The 16081-nt window shown below is 47.3% G+C and overlaps 1 protein-coding gene across 3 annotated transcripts; it reads right to left on the bottom strand.

Annotated features, from left to right (window-relative positions):
• Positions 1-1705: 1705 nt before the first annotated feature.
• On the bottom strand, positions 1706-16033 carry SYT11 (synaptotagmin 11). 3 transcript variants are annotated; one of them, XM_056510886.1, is made up of 4 exons: positions 15845-16033; positions 9905-10719; positions 7483-7606; positions 1706-4158 (listed from the first exon to the last, which is right to left on the bottom strand). In XM_056510886.1, exons 1-4 carry the CDS (start codon positions 15876-15878, stop codon positions 3848-3850), a joined length of 1284 nt encoding a protein of 427 aa, XP_056366861.1. In that variant the 5' UTR covers positions 15879-16033; the 3' UTR covers positions 1706-3847. The 3 variants fall into 3 exon arrangements, with proteins under 3 accessions (XP_056366861.1, XP_056366859.1, XP_056366860.1); XM_056510884.1 differs by having other exon boundaries at positions 1706-4161; positions 7486-7606; XM_056510885.1 differs by having other exon boundaries at positions 7486-7606.
• Positions 16034-16081: the final 48 nt, after the last annotated feature.

Raw genomic sequence — 16081 nt, 5'->3', positions numbered from 1 at the left:
CATGCTCTCCACAAAACCATTTCTCTTTTCATGCCCATTCTCTTGGCCCTTTTTCTTTTTTTTTTTTCTCTTTTTATGATGCAAATCCTTTTGTTTCTGTTCAATGGGGAAAGAACCTGAAACCCTCTGGTTTTTAGAGGTTTTTAGGAGTCAAACAGAGAAGGATGAAGAGAGATTCCCTTTCACATTTTGCACAGTAAGTAGAAGATAATCAGTGACTGTGCACTTTGGCTGAATAGTTTCAATAATTCTGGTTATTAAATCAGTGAAAGGGATGGAGCACCCTGACCAGTCATGGTGCAGAGAATGTGGAAATGAAGGGAAAATATCAATGTTAAATAAAACTCTGTGTTTCATTTGAATTCCTGCACAAGTCACAGAATCCCAGACTGGTTTGGGTGGGAAGGGGCCTCAAATCCCACATGGAGAAATTCCTTCCCAATATCCCATCTTCCCCACCCTCTGGAATTCCCCTTTGACTGTCACTCCAGGCCCTTGTAAATAATTCCTCTCCCTCTTTTTTTAGGGGTTCCTTCAGTCCTGGAATTTATTCAGTATTTAGGTCACCCTGATTATCTCAACCCTGAGTCCTGTGGGTCATTCATTACCTGCAGAATCCTTCTGGTTTTTGGTAATTTTGTGTCTTCAGCACCTTCTCTGGCTGCCACTGGTGAGCAAAAAGTTGGAATCAAATCTCAATAAATAATTTGTGTGTTCCAGCCCCTCCACCCCCAGTGAGCCTGGGACAGTTCCTGCTGCACCTGGATTGGTTTTGCTTTGTCCCAGAATCAGATTTTAGTGTTAATTCTGATCATGTTGGTGACCAGACACACGAGGTGCTCCAAGGCATGAAAACAGAGGGGAGACATTGTTGGATGGGATTTGGAGATGTCCCTGCTCAGGGATGATTTTTAAGGTCCCTTCCAACCCCAAATCACCATCCTGTGAATCCCCAGTACCAATAAATGCTGGACTGGCCACGTTCCTTTCCCACCTCTGGAAATCCTGGGCTGAAACCTCCAGGCAGGTGAGACCTGAGACACCTGGAGCAGCTCTGGAAGTTCTTTGCTGCTGTCTGGGAGAGTCAGGGCTGGGATCTGTTGCTGGGGAAACCCAGCCTGGGGCTCTTTGGGCTTTTCTAAAGCTGTGGCTCAGTGCCCAGCAATGTTGTTCTGGGTGCTGTTGATGGGCAGCTGCAGAAAAACAAACCCCAGAAGGGCTGGGATGGACAAAAACATTCCTGGAGAACTCAGCTTTGAGCAGGAACTGCTGAATTCCAAACCCTGCCTTCAAATTGCTTCTTAATGTCCTTTCTTCCCACTTGGATTCAGCTTAATGCTATTTGTTCATGCCAAATTAAATCAGATTAAACCAAATTATACCGAATTCAAATGCTGTGGGGGTTACTGAACGTTTTGGGATGGGGTAAAGTTGTTATCATGGAATCATGGAATGGTTTCCTTGTTGGCTCCTTCCATTCAGGTCACCCTGAATCCTTCTCTCTTCCAGACTTGCTTTAATTTCATATTTAACATTCCAGGATTCTGTTGTGTTTCCTTATTCCACCGAGATTTATTCAGTGTGTGCTTTTCCTGTGAATTAAATGCACATTTTCAGCAGAAATTCCCATTTATAGAAGCAAATCCTCAGAGTGTTCAGTCCTGTTGGTTGTTGCCCACGGTCACACACAGCAAAGGCAGCAAAATTAAAGTGATTTAATTTTTATTTGCACGCTCAATGTGCATTAACAAATTCAACATACAAGGTAGCATTACAGAATGTAGGTTAGCTTATAGCATTATGCAGTTTCACACAGGTTGAGTTAGGTTTTTTGCCTTTTTTCTTTTTTTATTATTTTTTTTTTTTCCACACAAAGTTGTAACTGTTCCAAGTTCATTTTACAATAGAAGACACAAGGTAAAGAATAACCACACCTGGGAGATTTTACAGTGAGTCCGCTGTCACTTACTGTCTATTTCATGTTTTAAAAAATATATATCTGCACATTTCAGTTTCCTATTATTCCAGAAGAGTGTTGGAGCTACTCCTACCTGCCCGACAGCCTAAGTCTATTTACCCTGAGCATGTTTCCTTGCAAAAAATTCATTTTTTTCCTTTGCAAACTAAAGGAATTTTAAGATCATCTAGGCTTAGTCATGCTTTTCACACCAAAGGGAAAGGGGGGATTTTGTTGCTGCTGTTAGTCCTGGTCAGATCTTTGGAGTGGTGTTGGAAAGCATTTTCTGAGGAAAAGTTGTGACAGTTGCTTGAATTGCAGCAGCACAATTGCTTAGTGCAAAAAAAAAAAAAAAAACTAGGATTGGAAGAGATCTACAGCAATTTCTAATTTCTCTGTGAGCCACAGAACTCGAGCTAAAAAGCATTTAAGACACTGATAAAATCTACTACAACCTCAGGCAGAAATCCTGGTCATGGGGATGCTGAAGGGAACAAAGTCTGTGTGTGCTGAGAAATGGAGGGAGGGTCAGTGAGGGAGAAAAATCAGATTTTCCATAAAAAAATGCCTTGGGAAGAGATGCCAGAGGGGTGCTGAATGTTCATCCAGAGCTGCTGGGGAACAGGAGAGCCTGGCTCAGTTATTCCCATTTCAGGGGGAAAGAATCATTTTGCCAACAGGGATCTAAAATTCAGTAGTCAAGTGCTGTAAGTAGTTAAATTATTTTAATTTTAAAAAAATGATTATGTTCTTTGCATTCCTATTTGCATCCCACAGGGCTCAGAGCAGTCTGAAACCTGAAAACCTGGGGCTGTCCAGGAGCCTCTGCAAACCCAATTCTGCTCCTGCATTTCCACTGGAGAGCCCAGGAACAATTTTATCTATAATTATTTCTGTTCAATTCACCAACTCTGATTGCCATGAATGATTTGCTGGAGTTATCACCATTATCTGTGCCCAAATCCATGGCAGGATGCTCTTCTTCCAGCTCTGCCTCCAGGAATTTTCCCTGTCTCAGGGAAATTATCATCCAGCTGGAATTTGATATTTAATGTTTCAGAGTTTCTTTACCAATCAGTGTTTGGGTTTGCTTGCACAGACAGGATTAAATAAAATCAAACTGAGCAGGATTTCCCCAATTCCTGCAGTCTGTGGGATCCTGTGTGGCAAAAGCAAAGGGATCACTTGGTTGGGGTTTGGATTTCAGAGTCAAATTTTGGATGTTGTGACCTCACAGCTCCCCAAGCACATCACAACAACAAGGATTTCAATGCCTGACACAGAATTGTTGCTTCTCTGGAGGCCAGTGCCATTTTCCCTGTATTTTCCTTTTGTGCCAGTGCAGAATTCTAACCCAGCTCTACATGGAAACGTGGTTGGGACTCCCAAACCAGCACAGAAACAGAACTGCAAGAACCAATGGGCAGGCAAAAACTAACAAGAAACTAGAGGTTAAACAGCAGAATCCAGAAATTTGGGAGAAGCCTAATGAAGACAGGCCAGTCTTGGTGAATACCAGCAAAGACAGCTCGGCACAAACACAACTTCCATAGTGACAGATAATTAATTGTATTAAAACCTGCAACTTGATATTGGCAGTTATACTAATTTCAGTTTGTAGTAGGCATGCAATAGCGTGATTACACTGTTATATATATTCGTGGTACCTTTTTTTCCTCTTTTTTTTTTTTTTATTTTTCTTTAAATTATTCCTTCCCCATCTCGATGCTCCTTAAGAATTTTTTTTTTTTTTTAATTTTTTAGTTTTAGCGCCCTGCAAAAACCACATCACTAAGAGAGAACCGATCAGCTGCTGCTTCTCAACTCCAAGTAGTTTAGTCCTACAGCTAAACCGAGGTTGAAGTGTGTCCTAAGGGGGTCGGGCTGAGCTCAGTACTCGCTCAGGCTGTGCCACTTGGCCACGCCTTTGCTGGGGCTGTCGCACACCTGGCGCCAGTGCTCGGCGCCGGCGGCGCTGCCGCTGTGCGCGCCCAGGATCAGCCTCCCCACCACCTCGTTCTTGGTGGTGCGATCGAAGTCGATCACCAGGAATTCGATGCTGATGTCGGGCAGCAAATCGGCGGGGATGTCGTAGATGAAGGACTCGTTGAAGATGGGGTTCAAAGTGCACTTCTTGACGTGGGTTTTCTTCTTAGCGATGCGTTTGCGGCCGTAGTAAACGTTGACCTTGACGTAGGGGTCTGCTGGGGGGAGAGGGAGCAGCCAGTGACACAGCCCAGGGGGGGATGGGAGGAACTGGGACGAACTGGTTTGGGCTGGGAGGGGCTGAAACATCCCATTGCGTGGGCAGGGACACCTTCCACTAGCCCAGGTGGGTCCAGCCCTGGGCACTGCCAGGATGCTGGGGCAGCCTCACCCACCTCAGAGGGAAGAATTCTATCCCAGTATCCAAATTAATTCTCTTTTCTGGCACTTTGAAGCCATTCTCCCTCATCAGCCACTCCTGCCCCTCATAAATAATCCCTGTTGGCTCCTTCCAGCATTGGGGTGGAATCCCTCTGTGCCCCACCCTTGGGCATTGCCAGGATACAGAGGCAGCCACAGCTTCTCTGGGCACCCTAACCCATCTCAGAGAGAAGAATTCCATCCCAATATCCAAATTAAATCTCTCTGGCACTTTGAAGCCATTCTCCCTCATCCTCCCCCCATAAAGAATCCCTGTCCCTGTTGTCACCCCAAATCCCTCTGTGCCCCACACTGAACATCCACCCTTGGGCACTGCCAGGATGCTGGGGGAGCCTCACCCACCTCAGAGAGAAGAATTCCTTCCAATATCCAAATTAAATCTCCTCTCTGCCACTTTGAAGCCATTTTCCCTCATCCTGCCATTCCAGCCCCTCATAAACAAATCCCTGTTGGCTCCTTCCAGCATTGGGGTCACCCCAAACCCCTCTGTGCCCCACACTGAGCACCCCACCCTTGGGCACTGCCAGGATGCTGGGGGAGCCTCACCCACCTCAGAGAGAAGAATTCCATCCCAATATCCAAATTAAATCTCTCTGGCACTTTGAAGCCATTCTCCATCATCCTGCCCCCATAAACAATCCCTGTCCCTGTTGTCACCTCAAATCTCTCTGTGCCTTGGGCACTGCCAGGATGCTGGGGCACCCTCATCCACCTCAGAGAGAAGAATTCCTTCCAATATCCAAATTAAATCTCCTCTCTGGCACTTTCTCCCTCATCCTCCCCTCATAAACAATCCCTGTCCCTGTTGTCACCCCAAATATCTCTGTGCCTTGGGCACTGCAGGATGCAGGAGAAGCCTCACCCACCTCAGAGAGAAGAATTCCTTCCAATATCCAAATTAAATCTCTTTTCTGGCACTCTGAAGCCATTCTCCCTCCTCAGCCACTCCTGCCCCTCATAAACAAATCCCTGTTGGCTCCTTCCAGCATTGGGGTCACCCCAAACCCCTCTGTGCCCCACACTGAGCACCCCACCCTTGGGCACTGCCAGGATGCTGGGGCAGCCTCAGCCACCTCAGAGAGAAGAATTCCATCCCAATATCCAAATTAAATCTCTCTGGCACTTTGAAGCCATTCTCCCTCATCCTCCCCCCATAAACAATCCCTGTCCCTGTTGTCACCCCAAATCTCTCTGTGCCTTGGGCACTGCCAGGATGCTGGGGCACCCTCACCCACCTCAGAGAGAAGAATTCCTTCCAATATCCAAATTAAATCTCCTCTCTGCCACTTTCTCCCTCATCCTCCCCTCATAAACAACCCCTGTCCCTGTTGTCACCCCAAATCTCTCTGTGCCCCACTCTCAGCCCCCCACCCTTGGTCAGGAGAGCCCAACAAAGGCTCAGAAATTTGCAGATGGGAAAGAATAAAGTTTTAAACAAAGCCTCCCTTTTCCCCCCAGCCCTCAGGCAGCTGCTCTTTATGCAGACACTGGCTGAGGATTACAATCAAGATACCAGGCACTGAGGGATTTTTATTTTTTTTTTTCATTCCACACAAGTTTTGAAGCTGGAAGGGCCTTGCCCAGCTGGCACTGCCTCTTTTTCACCTTTTTTTTTGTTGAAATGGGCTTATGCATAATACAAAGATCATATAAATAAACAGTGTTAGTCACAAGATTCTGCAGGTAGAACATCACTGAAAATTTTATCCTGTGGTTGGAGACTACACATGCACAGCTTTTTTTTTTTTTTTTCTTTCTTAAAGAAAGTGTAAAATGTAGAGCCTACAATAATTAAACCTAATCTGCATTTGTCTGCATTTTCTCTGAGGTGCCCAGGAGAAAGCTGCAAAACCAGGACTATGTTTGCTCTTTGTGACTAAATCTCAAGTTGATTCCCATTTCCCCATAATCCTGAAGGAGACTTTGCTAAGGGGATTCAGGAATGTGAAAATCTGTGAAACAGGAAAGCCAGACCAGCTGCTCTTCTCTTCTCTTCTTTTTCTCCTCTTTTTTCAAAAACCTCCTTTTCTCCAGGCTGAGCCCCTTCCCAGCTCCTCAGGAATTCTCCAGCTCTTTCCCAGTTCCCTCAGGAATTCTCCAGCTCTTCCCCATTTCTCTCAGGAATTCTCCAGCCCCTTCCCCATTTCTCTCAGGAATTCTCCAGCCCCTTCCCAATTCTCTCAGGAATTCTCCAGCTCTTCCCCATTTCTCTCAGGAATTCTCCAGCCCTTCCCCATTTCCCTCAGGAATTCTCCAGCCCCTTCCCATTTCTCTCAGGAATTCTCCAGCCCTTCCCCATTTCCCTCAGGAATTCTCCAGCCCCTTCCCATTTCCCTCAGGAATTCTCCAGCCCCTTCCCCATTTCTCTCAGGAATTCTCCAGCCCCTTCCCCAGTTCCCTCAGGAATTCTCCAGCCCTTTCCCATTTCTCTCAGGAATTCTCCAGCCCCTTCCCAGCTCCCTCAGGAATTCTCCAGCCCTTTCCCCATTTCTCTCAGGAATTCTCCAGCCCCTTCCCCATTTCTCTCAGGAATTCTCCAGCCCTTCCTCATTTCTCTCAGGAATTCTCCAGCCCCTTCCCCATTTCTCTCAGGAATTCTCCAGCCCTTCCCCATTTCCCTCAGGAATTCTCCAGCCCTTCCCCATTTCCCTCAGGAATTCTCCAGCCCTTCCCCATTTCCCTCAGGAATTCTCCAGCCCCTCCAGATCTTTCTTGAAATGAGGAACCCAAAACTGACCCCAGGATTTGAGACCCCTCAGCAGTGCTCTGGTCCTGGGGCTGGTCCAGGCAGGTGCCATTGTGCCAGCTGGGCACATCTGGGCACATCTGGGCACAGCTGGGCACAGCTGGGCTCATGCCCAACCAATTTTCCCACTTTTCCTCACACCCATGGGACATCCAGCACAGAGAATTGCTGCCTTCACAAACCCCAGCAGAAAAGATTTGGGCTGCTCTGCACAACCACAGTGAGGAGCACTCAGAGCACTTCACCCTTCACAAAAAAAATTGAGGAACAACAAGAGAAAATCCCTGCAATTGAAATTGGGGGGATTTCTTTTTTTTTTTCCCACCCACTCAGAGCTGGAGAAAATAGCTTCTACCTGAGAGGCCAGTGATGTCCATCTTTGGCAAGTGCCTGGCCTTCAGCACCACCACAGTCATCCTCTGTGCCACAGGCTGGTAGGACAGGGACACCTGCAGCTCCCCTCTGCTGATGCATTTCTGCCAGGGTGGAACACACACAAATCAGAATTTCCTTTTTTTGTGCTAAATACCCAAAGAGTGAGAAAATGAGGCACAAGTTCAAGCTGCAGAAAGGAAACCACCCTGTGTTCAAATCTGGGAGCATCCCCAGAGCCTGGAATTCTGATTTCTGAGAGGCTGCTTTTATTTTTAGGAGCTCAAATCTCATTGATTTTTGGTGGAGTTTTAGTAGCTGAGCCCCTCAGGCTCTTCACCATCAGTTCAGCTCCAGGATGGAGATAAAAAAAAAAATAAAACCAGAGCAGGTTTTAGGTCAGATCTCAGTACAAGCTGCAGTGCATCCTTTCAGCTGCATTAACATAACATTAAAATAATTAGTTGGGGGTTCCAGATGGTGAGTGTTAACTTCCACTGGGCTGGCACTAATTGAGATGGAGTTTATTTGCTGTCAAGGTGAAATGTGGTCACAAATTCAATAGAATAAACCTTGGAGATTCTGAAAATCAGAATTATTATGGTTCTATAGAATAAACGTTAGAAATCACCATAGAAATATAGAAAATTCAATAGAATAAACCCTAGAGATTCTGAAAATCAGAATTATTATGGTTCTATAGAATAAACATTAGAAATCACCATAGAAATATAGAAAATTCAATGGAATAAACCTTGAAGATTCTAGAAATCAGAATTCTTATGATTCTATAGAATAAACCCTAGAAACAGACATAGAAATATAGAAAAATCAATAGAATAAACCCTAGAGATTCTAGAAATCAGAATTCTTATTATTCTATAGAATAAAGCCTAGAAACAGACATAGAAATATAGAAAATTCAATAGAATAAACCCTAGAGATTCTAGAAATCAGAATTCTTCTGATTCTATAGAATAAATCCTAGAAGCAGCAGAGTGGAAAATATTCTATTTTTTTTGGGTGGTTCCTTTTTTTTTTCAGTGGTTTCTGGGTGTTGAAGAGGATTTTTTTAAATGCAGGGAATCCCAGAATGATTGTCCTGTGTTGGAAAGGGACAATGAAAATCCAGCTGCTGGGAAAACTGCAAGTGCAAAAAATTTAGGAGGAGAACAAAAACAAGAGCAAGTTCCTGGAAGGGAAATGTTTGGAATTTTGGCTCCTTGGATACAGAAGAATACAACAGCCAAGAAGAGTTTTTTTGTGGGGTGAGGATGTTTGAAGAGTTTTAAGGTTTTTCTGGTCTTAAGGTGTTAAATAATTTGCATTCTTGATTAAAATGATTTAAATAGAAAGATTTTCAATCTATTATTTTATTTTAATTTATTATCTATTTTTAATCTATTACTTCTAAGAGATCCAGTCAATGCACTGAAAAAAATAAAAATTAAAGACTCTGAACCAGCTACTTGTTTTGTCATAATCTCTAGAACTGAAGAATAAAGTAATTACCATCAGCTTTTATTTGGAGATGGCAATTTAATTTTTTCTTGGCACCAAACAAAATCTTATTTTATTTGGAGATGGGAATTTGCCTTTTTTCTTGGGACCAAATAAAATTTTATCCAATTGCCATCACCACAGAGCAGAGAAGTGCCCAACTAAAACCACACAAAAAAAATGCATCAGGGGAAAACCAAGCTGAGGATCCTGCTTGTTAAAAAAAATGCATTTGGGAAAACCAGGCTGATGGGATGTGCATTACTCCTGCTTGTTAAACCAGACTAAAAAATGCATCTGGGGAAATCCAGGCTGGTGGGATGTGCATTACTCCTGCTTGTTAAACCACACAAAAAAATGGATCTGGGGAAAACCAGGCTGATGGCTGAGGATCTGCATTATTCCATCTTGTTAAACCACATACACACCAAAAAAAAAAAAAAATCATCTGGGGAAAACCAGGCTGATGGCTGAGGATCTGCTTGTTAAACCACACACAAAAAAAATGCATCAGGGGAAGAAGAGCAGGCTGAGGATGTGCATTACTCCTGTTAGAGCACACCAAAAAATGCATCAGGGGAAGAAGGCGAGCAGGCTGAGGATGTGCATTACTCCTGCTTGTTAAAAAAAATGCATTTGGGAAAACCAGGCTGATGGGATGTGCATTATTCCTGCTTCTTAAACCACACTAAAAACTGCATCAGGGGAAGAAGACCAGGCTGAGGATGTGCATTACTCCTGTCAGAGCACACCAAAAAATGCATCTGGGGAAGAAGACCAGGCTGATGGGATGTGCATTATTCCTGCTTGTTAAACCACACAAAAAAATGCATCTGGGGAAACCCAGGCTGAGGATGTGCATTACTCCTGTCAGAGCACACAGGCTCCAAGCCCAAACTCACCTGGATGTTCCTTTTGAGGATCTCCCTGGTGAGCTGCACCTTGCCGGTGCTGGGATCCACCCCCGCCAGGGGCACCATCACCTCGCCGATGACATCGTCGCGGGAGAAGCGGTCGAAGCTGAGCACCAGGAAATGCAGCACCAGGTCCTGCAGCTGGCTGTAGGGGATGCCGTAAAACGTGAAGGTCTCGTCGAACACCGGCTCCAGGGTTTTGCGGAGCACGCGGGTCTTCACTCGGTGCCTCTTGTCGGGCAGAATTGTCATCTTGATGTAAGGGTCGGAGCTCTGGCTGTGCTCGTCCATCACGGGCAGCCCGTGCGCCTCCTGGATGGTGACCACCAGAGCCTTTTTGGGGAAGTTGTAGTCCACCGAGAAAGTCAGGTCGCCCAGCATGACGTCATCACCCGGGGAAGAGGGAGAGGAGGTTTTACTCCCTCCTGGAGTGAGGCTTTGATCTGGGCTCAGTTCATCTCCATAATCTGCTTTGATGGGGAGCTGCTCCACCTGGGGGGGTCGATCCAGAGCCTTGTCGGGGCCCCCCAGGCCGGCTTCAGCAGCATCCAGCAGCAGGTTCCCCCTGCCCCCCTCCCTGGCCGTGCCGTTCTTGTCTCTCCGGATCCGGTTGATTTTCTTCTTGTTGCTCAAGGTCTCCGGGTAGATGCTGATGCCTTTCAGCATGTGAATGAATTTGTACGGGGGGGTTTTGTGCTTCTTTTCTGCTTGCTGGTGACAGCATGTCCACACAAAGACTGTGACTGAGACAGAAACCACCAGGACAGTGGCTCCAATGAGTCCTGCCACCACGGGAGACACATCTGTGGGGAGACAAGGCAGTGAGGAGCTGTGTGGGGTTGGTGTGGCCAGAAATGTGGATTCTGTCCCCATCTGTTAAACCAGCTGGGGCAGTGACCCTGATCTCCTGGCACACATTATCTGCTCATGGGCCATCTTTAAACCAGCTGGGCAATCATCTTTATCTTCCCACAGCCCATCCTCCCTCCAGGAGATAACTCCTGTTCATGGCCAGTGAGTCCCAGGGCATGACTGATAAAATTCCATCATCCCACTGGGAGATGCTCCAGCCAGGGGAGGAGCCAAGCCTTTCCTACCCAGATAAAAACTGACATTTTGAAGAGCAAGTTATCCATCTTTCCACTGGATTCCAGAGGAAAACCAGACCCTTCCACATCATCCCTGGAGCTTCAGAGGAAACTGCACCTTCTCCAGGAGCACTGCTCCAGCTGAACCACATCTGCCCCTGCAGGAGGATGCAGCCACCATTGAATGGGACTGTGCCAACACCCTGACTGACTGACGGGTGTCAGCTTGGATTCTGACTCTGGCAGGGTTTTGGGATTGTTCTTTCTAATACTGTATTTCTATTTTAATTTTCCTAGTAAAGAACTGTTATTCCTAATTCCAATGTCCTGGCCTGAGAGCCATAATTATAATTATAATAATAATAATTTAGAGGAAGGGGTTTATATTCTCCATTTATTGGCAGACACCTGTCCTGCAAACCAGGACAGGAGCCAGCACACCTGGCTGCAGATCTGCTCTTCACTCTGGGCTCTGCCTTGCACAGCTTCCCCAGACATCTCTTCTATTTCTAAATTTGTTTCTCCCACTCCTAAGGCATGCCTGACCTGTGTTCCATGAGCTAAGGATCTCAAACTGTTGATTGCCTTATCTTGCCAAAGCCAGCTCCTGCATCAGCAGCATCTCCATAGGAACAGGGGCTCTTGATGTGCAGGAAGAATTTTCTTTGATTTTTTTAATGCCCTGTTCAGGAACGTTACACAATTCTATTTTCACAACAGGGAGGGAGTAACAAATATGGCCATAATGCTACATATGAGATACCCTTAATTAACAAATTTTTTAAAAATATCCTTTTGCCCTGAAATGGTTGTTTTGCCCTGGCCCTTGTGATTGAGGCCAAGGGTAAACATGAAATCTCCCATGGAAATCCAAACCAACAGAAAGAAAATCCTGAGCTTAGATTTAGGGATTATCTGATATTTTCTAGATTTTATGCCAACTGTGTTAATCAGTAATGGCAAAGCAGAATTAAAAAAAAAAAAAAAAAAAAGAACAACAAATAAAAAAAAACCTGTTCATTTTTATCTGTTTATTTGCTAATGGAGAACTTTTACCAAAGTACAGAATAAAACCAGTGGTGCTGAGTTCCCCAGGACACTGCACTGACATCCTCCAGCAATTCTGGGAGGACTGAAAGGCTGGGGTGGGTGGAAGATGGAGGAGAGGAGATGCAAAAAGAGCTGGGGTTGTTTTGTCTGAAAAGGGGAGAACAAGGAGGGGATTTTTTGCTGTTTCACTTTCTTGGTGAGGTTTTTGGAAGGTAGAGCCAGGCTCTTTGTGTTTTTGTATTCCTGGTTTTAAAGCCATTTTCTTTTATTTTTTGGAAGCCAAAATTTTCCTCTTCATTCTGTGCCACAAAGAGGAGGAAATAATCTTCAAGCTCACCCTTGGAGCTACAGAGAGCACCAGGAGTTTGGGTTTTCTCTGTTCTTCCCACATCACCATTTTCTGAGGATAACAGGCTGTAAACTGAGCACCTGACAGACTCAGGGAAGATTATTTTCCCTGCTCCCAAAACTGGAAAAACCACTTCTAGTTAGCCAGGAGCCTTTCTGACCTGCAGCTGGAATCTCTGGCTGTGGTAAAACCTGTCCCAGGTCTCACTGCAGAGCCTGGGTTGAATTAACTAAAGCAAGAATTCACAATATTGACAAAAAACCACCCCAAAAACCCAACTTCAGTTTGTTATTTAATGTTCCTTCTTTGATATGAGGCAAATAAAAAAAACCAGCTCATCTGGAGACAGCTCAGCTTAAAAGGCTTTGGTGGATGAGTAAGAAAAATGCTGAAACTTCATTCTCATTCTTATTCTTATTCTTATTCTTATTCTTATTCTTATTCTTATTCTTATTCTTATTCTTATTGGATCAGCTCTTGTACCTTTATTTCCTGCACCTCTGATGGGACAATTTCAGAAGCAGCACTCAACAGTGACACCAGAAAGCACCAAATAATTTTTTTCTCTCACTGAATTATCATAATTCTAAAAATTATTTCAACTCTAACTATTATTTCAGGTCTCACATTTGGCTCCCATGATGTTCTGTGGCAAAGAGCTCCTATTTATGTAATTATTCCATCCATTAGTCCTGTCTCCATAATTCCCTACAGCTCAGAACTATAAGATCTAAAGCTGCCTAAACCAAATTTTAGAGAAGATTTTGCAGCTTTCAGAGCACTCCCCACACCCAATGTCCACCTGAAATGGCAGCACAGCCTGACACCTCTCTCCAGCAGAACTTTGCTTTTTTATCCAAACTTTGTTCTGATGTGATGCCACAATTTGACTGAAATAAAATCAAAAATCACTGAAAACCTCCTTTAAAACCTGATGTTTGCTGAGGCTACCCAACAGTGATAATGTTAAATGGTGACAGCACGTGGCTCTCAGGAAACACAAGGTAAGAGGGAAGTGGGTCAGATTTCCATGAGATAAATGGTGCTGGGTGGAGAAATATCCCTGAAAACTTGGGATTGGAGGAAAAGCAGCACAGGGAGGGTGGGAGGGGAAGGGCAGTGGGAGCTGCAGGACAGGCAGGGGCAGTGCTTTGGGTGCTCAGTGCTGGAGGAACCCAAAAATATCCCAAACCTGAGCACCCAAAATCATCCCAAACCTGAGCAAAAAAACCTCCGAAACCTGAGCACCCAAACTCATCCCAAACCTGAGCACCCAAAACATCCCAAATCTGAGCACCCAAACCCATCCCAAATCTGAGCACCCAAAAATCCTCCCAAATGTGAGCACCCAAACACATCCCAAATCTGAGCACCCAAACCCATCCCAAACCTGAGCAAAAAATCCTCCCAAATCTGAGCACCCAAACACATCCCAAATCTGAGCACCCAAAACCTCCCAAATCTGAACACCCAAAAACCTCCCAAACCTGAGCAAAATAAACCTCCCAAATCTGAGCACTCAAACACATCCCAAATCTGAGCACTCAAAAACATCCCAAACCTGAGCACCCAAACACATCCCAAATTGGAGCACCCAAACTCATCCCAAACCTGAGCAAAAAAACCTCCCAAACCTGAGCACCCAAACACATCCCAAACCTGAGCACCCAAAATCCCAAACCTGAGCACCCAAACACATCCCAAACCTGAGCACCCAAAACCATCCCAAACCCAAACACCCAAACTCATCCCAAACCTGAGCATCCAAACCCATCCCACACCTGGGCATCCAAAAACCATCCCAAACTCGAGCACCCAAAAACATCCCAAATCTGAGCACCCAAAAACATCCCAAATCTGAGCAACCCAAAACCATCCCAAACCCAGGCAACCAAAATAATCTCTAACTTGAGCACCCAAAAACATCCCAAACCACAGCACCCAAAAATATTCCAAACCCCAGCACCCAAACACATCCCAAATCTGAGCACCCAAACTCATCCCAAACCCGAGCACCCAAACTCATCCCAAACCCGAGCACCCAAACTCATCCCTATCCCGAGCACCTAAAAACATCCCAAACCAAGCACCCAAACCTGAGCACCCAAAACCATCCCAAACCCCAGCATCGAAAACATCCCAAGCCAAGCACCCAAAACCTCCCAAATCTGCGCACCTAAACTCATCCCAAACCCGAGTACCCAAAGCTATCCCAAACCTGAGCACCCAAAATCATCCCAAACTCAAGCACCCAAAAACATCCCACATCTGAGCACTGAAAATATCCCAAACCTGAGCACACAAAACTATCCCAAACCTGAACATCCAAACCATCCCACACCCGGGCATCCAAAAATCATCCAAAACCTCAGCACCCAAAAACATCCCAAACCCAAGCACCCAAACACATCCCAAACCCGAGCACCCAAAATCATCCCAAACCTCAGCACCCAAACACATCCCAAACCCGAACACCCAAAATCATCTCAAACCCGAGCACCCAAAACATCTCAGTCCTAAGCAGCAAAAACATCCCAAACCCCAGCACCCAAAACCATCCCAAATCTGAGCACCCAAACTCATCCCGAGCCCGAGCACTAAAAACATCCCAAACCCGAGCATCAAAAATATCCAAAAAACCAAGCACCCAAACCCGAGCACCCAAACCCACTCCAAACCTGAGCACCCAATACCATCCCAACCCCGAGCACCGAAAATATCCCAAATCCCAGCACCCAAAACATCCCAACCCCGAGCACCCAAACCCATCCCACCCCCGAGCGATGCTGGGCCCGATGCTGGGCCCGCACGGGGCCGAGCGGGGTTTGGTGCTCCCGGCTCCGCCCGGCCCGGTTCCCCCTCCCCGCCGCTCCCCGAGCATCCCCCGGTAACCCCGGGCAGGCCCCGCCTTGTGGCTCCGGTGCCGGTGCCGCAGCCGCCCCGGGGGAGAGCGAACAAAGGCCGGGGCGCGGCGCGGCCCGGCACAGACATCACGTCATCGGCCCGGGCTGCACCTGCACCGGCCCCGCTCCGCCAGCGAGAGCACCGGCACCGGGCCCGCTGCCCCGGCACAGCAATGGCACCGCCCCAGTAGCGGAGCGGAGCGGAGCGGAGCGGCATCGGCCGGCCCGAGGGGGCGGAGGGGCCGCGGGAGGCTGAGGGAGCGGGGGATGCTGAGGGGCCGGGAGACGCTGAGGGGCCGCGGGAGGCTTAGGGGCAGAGGGATGCTGAGGGAGCAGGGCCGGAGGATGCTGAGGGGTCGCGGGATGCTGAGGGAGCGGGGCCGGAGGATGCTGAGGGAACACGGCCGGGGGATGCTGAGGGGCCGAGGCCGCGGCTGTCGGGTGCGGAGGCCCCGGGCCGACGAGAACGGGCAAAAGGCGCCGCGCACGGCCCGGCCCCGCGGGCGCCTCACGGCCGCAGCGGCCCGGCCGCACTCACCGAAGCCGGGGTGGACACTGGTGATCTCGGCCATGGCCCCGCGGGGGTGCGGGGCCCGGTGCGGAGGATGCTCTCGCCGCCGGGATGCAGGAGCTGCCGACTGGTCCCGCTGCGGCGCTCGCCCCGCCCGGCCCCGCCCCGCCCCGCCCGCGGCGGCCCCGCCCGGCGGTGACTCGGCAACTGTCGGGGCTGCTCCGGGCACGGAGCCGCGGGGCGTGTACCCGCTGTGCTTCAGCC

This window comes from Oenanthe melanoleuca, chromosome 25 (genome assembly GCF_029582105.1).
Source record: "Oenanthe melanoleuca isolate GR-GAL-2019-014 chromosome 25, OMel1.0, whole genome shotgun sequence".
Taxonomy (NCBI): Eukaryota; Metazoa; Chordata; class Aves; order Passeriformes; family Muscicapidae; genus Oenanthe; species Oenanthe melanoleuca.
The sequence above is the reverse complement of the archived record's forward strand: the minus strand, read 5'-3'. Positions and strand labels throughout refer to the sequence as shown.